Genomic DNA, 8,323 nt, shown 5'->3' with positions numbered 1-8,323 from the left:
CTCTGTTGGAGCTGTTTTGGTCTGTTTTGTCCCCTTTCTCAAGAGAAGTCCCTTCCAGAGAGTGACATGTCCCATCCCTGCCGAGGACAGACGCTGCTCCTCTCTGCCTGGACCATGCTAAGCTAATGTCTGCTGAGCACCTGCTGGGTACCAGGCACAGGGATAAACAGGTTACATGTGTGACCTCATTGCACACTCACAACCACCCTATGAGTTGGCCCATTTAATCAAACATTTATTAAGTGCCAACTGTGTGCCAGGTACTGTTCTATTGCAGGGAACACGGGGAGGGAGGGAGCTATGTGGATGTTTGGGGGAAAGTGCTATAGGCAGAAGACATAGCCCATGCAAAGGCCCTGAGGCAGGACCATGCCCAAAGATTTGGAGAAATCGCAAGGAGGCCCCTGTGGCTGGACTGATCAAAGAGGCAAGAGCCAGGGGAAATGAAGGGCACAACACTGTGGGCCAGTGAGGAGTCTGAAGGGGAAACTGCAGCCAAGGCATCCCAGAACTGAGATTTGAACCATGTCCATCTCATGGATGGAAAGAATAGACCAAGAGGGCATATAGGCTGTGTCTCAGGAACATAGGATGGCCTGGGAATCACTCAGCTTGGTGGGGCGGGTGCTGTGGGCAGAGGTGGCCCAGTACTGAGAGCAGGGGAAAGGTGCTGGGCCCGGGGCCCATGCAAGCTGGGCAGGGCAGGCAGGCACGTGACCCTCCAGGGCCCTCCCCCAGCAGGCTGGCTGCCTGCCTCTGCAGGCCAGGCCTGCGCCTGCCCCAGACCCTATAAGGCCTGGGAGCTGAAAGCAGAGCCAGCTGCCAGCTGCGCCGCCAGTCACTCCAAAAGACCCTCTCGCAGTCCAGGTGAGCAATGCCAGGGTGAGGCAAGGTCTCCAGGTGGGTGTCAGGGAAAGTCTGGGGGCTATGGGTGAGGGGCAGGAGGCATGGGAACCCCATTTATGAACCATCTCTGCCCCCTCCCAGCTGCTTAGAGTATTAACATGTCTGCTCAAGAGGAAGGAGGCCGGAAGCCCCACAAACCCAAGGGCAAGGTGAGGAGAGGTATGGGAGGGGGAGATCCCTGCTAAGGCCTGGCGACCCCCAGAACCTTGCAAAGGTGACCACCACAGTCCTCAGATCTGGGAGTTTTCTGGCTGGGGTGGGTGGGCTCTGAGAGCCAAGGTGCTAACTCTTCCCTCCTGTCCCAAGCTGGGGGTGGGGGCAGACTTCAGCTCCTTTCCTACTTTGTGACCCTCGGCTAGCCACAGCACCTCTCTCAGCCTCAGTTTCCCCATTTGTGAAATGGGGGCTGTGGAAGAAGGCCTTGGAGACTCAAAGGAGGACCTTTTCCTCCTTCCATGGGAGGCCGGCTGCATCTGCCCATTGTCCAGACTAGGAAACTGAGGCTTGAAACTCAAAGTCACGCAAAAACAAGAGCCTGAGAGGTGTGGAAGCCCAGGGTTGTCTGATGCTTTCCCCCACCCCATCCCATCTCAGCCCAGCCTGCTCATGCTGTCCCCTCCCCACATAGACCCTGAGCAACTTCTTGGGGTTCCTGCCTGGCTTCAGTTCTGCCCGGAACCTGGTGGCCAACGCTCACAGCTCAGCAGGAGAGGCCCAGCCAGTAGCTGATTCCACAGGTACTCCTACCCCCGAGGCCGCCCATCCCCAGGCCCAGGGTGAGTACACAGCTCGATAGGGTGGGGGGTCTGGGGAGACTCCAGGAATAGGAAATCCCCTAGCAGGGACTTCTGGCCACTTGGGGACATTTCATATGTGCCTGCATCATCTAAATAGACACTGCATGACTGGCAACACTCATTTAGCGCCAGATGGGGAAACTGAGGCATAAATATGGCAAGTGAGTGGCCCAAGGTGCATAATCAGCAAAAGTGGGGGAGTGAACACAGCCTATCTCCCTTCAGTACCACCCACACTTTCCACCCCCACCCCACCTCCCATCACCCATTTCTGATGCCTGTGACCTGGGCCTGGGTGTTCTACAGGCAGACCTTGTTGGGGATGGCAATCCTGGTTCCCCAAGAGGGACAGTGGCTTCCCTGGGATGGCAGAGCCTGGGGGTCTCCCCACCCTCGTTACTCAGCCAGAGTACTCGGGACACATCGGGGGGCTGGTGCAGGGGTGGGGGAGGGGGAGAAGACCCAGGTTTGGGTGTCTGCCCGGGCTAGGCCTCATTCTGGGCCGAGCCCTTGGCAGCTGACTTCTGCTCCACATACCCAGGCCTGACAGGCAACTGCCAGCTGTAGCAGAGGTGGGGCGGGGCCCCGACTCCTCTCCCTGCAATCTCCCTGGGTGGGCGTCCAGCACCCAGGACCCAGGTGGAGAAAACACCAGGGAGATCCTCAGTTCCAGGGGACTGAGGTCCTGGGGGGTCGAAAGGAGCCAAGCCCATGGCCACAGATGTCACCTCCTGCTGTCCCTGGCGGAGTGGCTGGGACATTCCTGACCTTTTGGGCTGTGCCCGCCAATTGCGCAATGGGCACCAGAGCAGCTGATGCCAGCCCGCTTCCCTCGCATTCCCTGGGGTGCCTGACCAGCTTCTGTCCCCATAGCAGCTACCGACCCGAAGCAGATGGCCAGGGAGGTGGAAAAGCTGCCGTCGCCTTCGGACAAGGTAAGTGGCTGTCAGAGCCTGGTCTGATGGCCTCTGCCTCCCTCGGGAATGTTTTGGTTCCTGCCCAAGGAGAGAGCAGACGTCCCTCTAAGCCTCCACTGCCACATCTGTGAAATGGGTGCAGTACTGCCTCACTGCCCACACGGACAGGCTCCAAACTACAGACCGGCCCTCACTCTCTGTCTAGCATGATGGGAACCAAACAGCGGCAACTCACCGTGTGTCAGGCTCTGGACACTGTGCTTTATACGTGCTGCTTAATAGTTAATCCTCCCAACCACCCTGTGAGGAAGGGAGTAAGCACCCCGCACGACAGCTGAGGCACAGAGAAGCTGAGCCGCCTGCCAAAAGTCATATAGCAGGTCACGGTAGTTTGGGACTTGAACCCAGGGGCAGTCAGAGGCTGAACTACACCAACGCTGCATCCACCCTTGGTCCTGAATACATGAGGCCTGCCCATGTTATCCTGTCCCCAAGGCTGGGCCAAGTGGAGGGACCGATGTAAGCCAGCTGAGGCCGCAGAGGGTGCAGAGCCCTGATAGGAACTCCCCCGCCCGGCACATGCCCCCACTCTGGTCTTCCTAGTCTCCCTCTGCCCGCAGCCCAAGCAGATCTTAGCATCTCAGAAGGGGAAGAACCTCAACAGGTCCTTCTGGCTGAAATTAAAACAGACCCCTCACCCCTTCTCCATTTATGCAATTCTTTTCTACTCCTCTCCACTCATGTTAACTGAACACCTACTATCTGCAAAGTGCAGATAATCCTTCATCCATAATCCGTGAAGGTGGTGCTATTTTAATCACTTTTCAGAAACTGGCTCAGAGAGGGGAATGTGGCTTTTACAAGAAAGCTGAGATTTGAACCTGGGTCTCTGCGGGCACAGAGCCCAAGGTGCCCACTTGATTTAATTCTGGGCGGGAAGCAGGTAATGAGAATAAACTTCTCAATGTCAGTACTGTGGCTATTTGGGGCAGGATCATTCTTGGTTGTGGGTCTGTCCTGGGCACTATGGGGTGTTGCACAGCATGCCAGGCCCACAGGCAATCAATGTAAGTAGCGCCCTGTGCCCCCAGTCACAACAATCACAGATGTCCCCAAACTTGCCCAATGTCTCCGGGGAGATGGGGGGGGGGGGACGGCTGGATCTCCCCAGGTGAGAATCACTGGATTAAAAATAGCACACTCATGGCTGAACCTGAGTGGTGGCAACCCTGAGGCCATTACAACCCTTTGGTATTGGTTGAAACTGCCATTGGGTAGGTTAAAAATAATTAGTTATTGACAATTTCCTATGGCTCGAACCCAATACTTGTCCCTTACTTGTGTGGTTACCACTTTTCCAAATGTTTATTCCCTTCTCTTAGTTGAATACATTCATTTTAATGAACAATTTGGTCTCCCCACTGTAATGGGGAAACCAGGCTCAAATTCTGCTAAAAACGAACAAAAAAACATAATTCAATGGCTTGCTGAGCCTAAGGCATGGATACCACCAAGGCACCTTGTCAAGGGTTGCAGAGGTGTTAGGGACCCGCTGTCAGCAGGGGACCTACTGGATCGGAGGAGTAATTTGACGTAGTGATGGGGCTTGTGAAGGCTGTGTCCTAGAAGGCCATGGGTAGCTCGGGGGTGCGAAGGAGGAGGCAGGGCCTCTGGGTGACAGATACCACTTACCAGGCCCATCAGGAATCAGGCTGGCAGAAGTCTGCCTCCCAGCTCTGCTCTTGACCACACATGTCCTTTCTCATCAGATGATCTCTGGGGTGAAGGACCAGGTGTGCTCCACGATGACCAAAACGAAAGACGCCATCTCCTCCGGAGTGGCCAACGTGACAGACTCAGCTAAAGGTGTGCTTCAGGGAGCTCTTGGCATGTGCCAACCTGAGCACACAGGAACCAAGGAGGCTGTGGCCAGTGGGGTCGCAGGGACAGTGGATATAGCCAAAGGGACCTTTCAGACTGGTGTGGATACCACCAAGATGGTGTTGACTGACACCAAGAACACCATCTGCAGTGGAGTGACTGGTGCTGTGAATATGGCGACAGGGGCTGTACAGGGGGGCCTGGACACCACCAAGACAGTCCTGACTGGCACCAAAGACACAGTGTCCGCTGGCCTCACCGGGGCAGTGGGTGTGGCTAAGGGTGTCGTCCAAACTGGTGTGGACACCTCCAAGACGATCCTGACTGGCACCAAAGACACAGTGTCCGCTGGCCTAACCGGAGCAATGGGAATGGCCAAGGGTGCTGTTCAGACAGGTGTGGACACCTCTAAGACCATCCTGACTGGCACCAAAGACACAGTGTCCACTGGCCTCACTGGGGCAATAGGAATGGCCAAGGGTGCTGTCCAGACTGGTGTGGACACCACCAAGACAGTCCTCACTGGCACCAAAGACACAGTGTCCACTGGCCTCACAGGGGCAATGGATGTAGCCAAGGGTGCCGTCCAAACTGGCATGGACACCTCCAAGACCATCCTAACTGGCACCAAAAACACAGTGTCCACCGGACTCTCTGGAGCAATGGGTGTAGCCAAAGGTGCCGTGCAAACTGGCATGGACACTACCAAGACGGTTCTCACTGGCACCAAAGACACTGTGTCCACTGGACTCACCGGTGCAGTAGGTGTGGCCAAGAGTGCCGTCCAGACTGGTGTGGACACCTCCAAGACCATCTTGACTGGCACCAAAGACACAGTGTCCGCTGGCCTCACCGGGGCAATGGGTATGACCAAGGGTGCTGTCCAGACCGGTGTGGATACCACCAAGACAGTCCTCACTGGCACCAAAGACACAGTGTCCACTGGCCTCACGGGGGCCATGGACGTAGCCAAGGGTGCCGTCCAAACTGGCATGGACACCACCAAGACAGTCCTGACTGGCACCAAAAACACAGTGTCTGCTGGCCTAACCGGAGCAATGGGAATGGCCAAGGGTGCTGTTCAGACGGGAGTGGACACCTCTAAGACCATCCTGACTGGCACCAAAGACACAGTGTCCACCGGACTCACTGGAGCAATAGGAATGGCCAAGGGTGCCGTCCAAACTGGCATGGACACCACCAAGACAGTCCTGACTGGCACCAAAAACACAGTGTCCACTGGCCTCACGGGGGCAATGGATGTAGCCAAGGGTGCCGTCCAAACTGGCATGGACACCTCCAAGACTATCCTAACTGGCACCAAAAACACAGTGTCCACCGGACTTTCTGGAGCAATGGGTATGGCCAAGGGTGCTGTTCAGACGGGTGTGGACACCTCTAAGACCATCCTGACTGGCACCAAAGACACAGTGTCCACCGGACTCACTGGAGCAATAGGAATGGCCAAGGGTGCCGTCCAAACTGGCATGGACACCACCAAGACAGTCCTGACTGGCACCAAAAACACAGTGTCCACTGGCCTCACGGGGGCAATGGATGTAGCCAAGGGTGCCGTCCAAACTGGCATGGACACCTCCAAGACTATCCTAACTGGCACCAAAAACACAGTGTCCACCGGACTTTCTGGAGCAATGGGTGTGGCCAAGGGTGCTGTTCAGACGGGTGTGGACACCTCAAAGACCATCCTGACTGGCACCAAAGACACAGTGTCCACCGGACTCACTGGAGCAATAGGAATGGCCAAGGGTGCCGTCCAAACTGGCATGGACACCTCCAAGACAGTCCTGACTGGCACCAAAAACACAGTGTCCACGGGCCTCACGGGGGCAATGGATGTAGCCAAGGGTGCCGTCCAAACTGGCATGGACACCTCCAAGACTATCCTAACTGGCACCAAAAACACAGTGTCCACCGGACTTTCTGGAGCAATGGGTGTGGCCAAGGGTGCTGTTCAGACGGGTGTGGACACCTCTAAGACCATCCTGACTGGCACCAAAGACACAGTGTCCGCTGGCCTAACCGGAGCAATGGGAATGGCCAAGGGTGCTGTTCAGACAGGTGTGGACACCTCTAAGACCATCCTGACTGGCACCAAAGACACAGTGTCCGCTGGCCTCACGGGGCAGTGGGTGTGGCCAAAGGTGCCGTCCAAACTGGCGTGGACACCACCAAGACAGTCCTGACTGGCACCAAAGACACAGTGTCCGCTGGCCTCACCGGGGCAGTGGGTGTGGCTAAGGGTGCCGTCCAAACTGGCATGGACACCTCCAAGACAGTCCTGACTGGCACCAAAGACACAGTGTCCGCTGGCCTAACCGGAGCAATGGGAATAGCCAAGGGTGCTGTTCAGACAGGTGTGGACACCTCTAAGACCATCCTTACTGGAACCAAAAACACAGTGTCCACTGGCCTCACTGGGGCAGCGGATGTGGTCAAAAATGCTGTACAGACTGGTGTGGACACCTCCAAGACCATCCTGACTGGCACCAAAGACACAGTGTCCACTGGCCTCACCGGGGCAATGGGTGTAGCTAAGGGTGCCGCCCAAACTGGCATAAATACTTCGAAGACTGTTCTTAAGGGAACCAAAGACACGGTGTCCACTGGACTCACTGGGGCAATGGGTTTGACCAAGGGCGCTGTCCAGATTGGTCTGGGCACTATACAGAATTGGTTACCTGGTGCTGGGGAAAGCTCCTATGGTGGACTCACCAATGACCAGGAGACAGACAAATTTGGGCAACAAACTGTGCTGAACCCCCTGGAGGCTTCATCCTGCATGGTCTCCAGCCTCCCAGACACTCTCTGTGCAAGCCATGTCCTTGCCACAGAACCTATTGCAAGTACCCAGAGCCTTGGTTCCACTGTGGCAGCATTCACACAAGGAACCTCACTGGGCACAGAGGATGCGGGGTGCACGGCCACCATGCACAGCCATGAAGGTGTCACGGGCTTCATGACACTCCCAGAGGAACTGCGGGAGATCTTCCAACCCATGAACGCTGAGGAGCAAGGTAAGGACTAGCGGTCCTAGTGGGTGCTTGTCATCTGTCCAACCCAAGATCTGGATGCCACAAGGGGACTCTTGGGTTGAGTAATCCCATCTTCCCTTCCAGCTCAGTTGGTGGCTTCTGAGCCTGGGCCCAGGGTACCCGCAGCAGACCAGAGCAGTTACTTCGTGCGTCTCGGTGACCTGGCCCACGGCTTTCGCCAGCGGGCTTTCGAGCATACCCTGAGCCATTTGCAGCATGGCCAGTTCCAGGCTAGGGCCACACTGGCCCAGCTTGAGGACTCCATCAGGCTGGTAAGAGTGTTCCCCTCTCCAGGGTGCCTTTCTCAGAATATCTCCCCATGGTTCCCCCTACCACAGGCAGTGACCCGACATCTGTCAGCCACTAAGATGGCCACAGATTGTTCTCATGGCGCTTGTGTCCCAGAGAGGGAGATGTACAACCAAACCAAATGCAGTAGCCCCCCATATCTTTGGGAGAGACATTCCAAGACTCCCGGTGAATGCCTGAAACCATGGATAGACTGAACCCTAAATATACTGTTTTTTCCTACACATACATACCTATGATAAAGTTTAATTTATAATTTAGGCACAGTGAGAGATTAACAGTAATAATAAAATAGAGCAATTATAACATATTATAAGTGATGTTACTGTGGCATTAAGTAAAATAAGGGTGACTTGAACATGAGCACTGTGATACCCCAATAATTGATTTGATAACTGATACGGCTACTATGTGACTAATAGGTGGGGGCATCTACAGAGTGGAGACACTGGACAAAGGG

At 55.5% G+C, this 8,323-nt stretch overlaps 1 protein-coding gene across 1 annotated transcript; it reads left to right on the top strand.

Annotated features, from left to right (window-relative positions):
• Nucleotides 1–802: 802 nt before the first annotated feature.
• On the top strand, nt 803–8,083 carry PLIN4 (perilipin 4). Its single transcript, XM_023747676.1, is given in 7 exon segments — nt 803–867; nt 988–1,055; nt 1,535–1,682; nt 2,580–2,638; nt 4,390–6,643; nt 6,646–7,536; nt 7,639–8,083. Coding segments are annotated over 6 exon segments (3,825 nt in total). The 5' UTR covers nt 803–867; nt 988–1,004; the 3' UTR covers nt 8,061–8,083.
• Nucleotides 8,084–8,323: the final 240 nt, after the last annotated feature.

The sequence above is a fragment of the Myotis lucifugus genome, unplaced genomic scaffold (assembly GCF_000147115.1).
Source record: "Myotis lucifugus unplaced genomic scaffold, Myoluc2.0 scaffold_947, whole genome shotgun sequence".
NCBI lineage: Eukaryota > Metazoa > Chordata > Mammalia > Chiroptera > Vespertilionidae > Myotis > Myotis lucifugus.
This window is presented reverse-complemented; position numbering and strand designations above follow the sequence as displayed.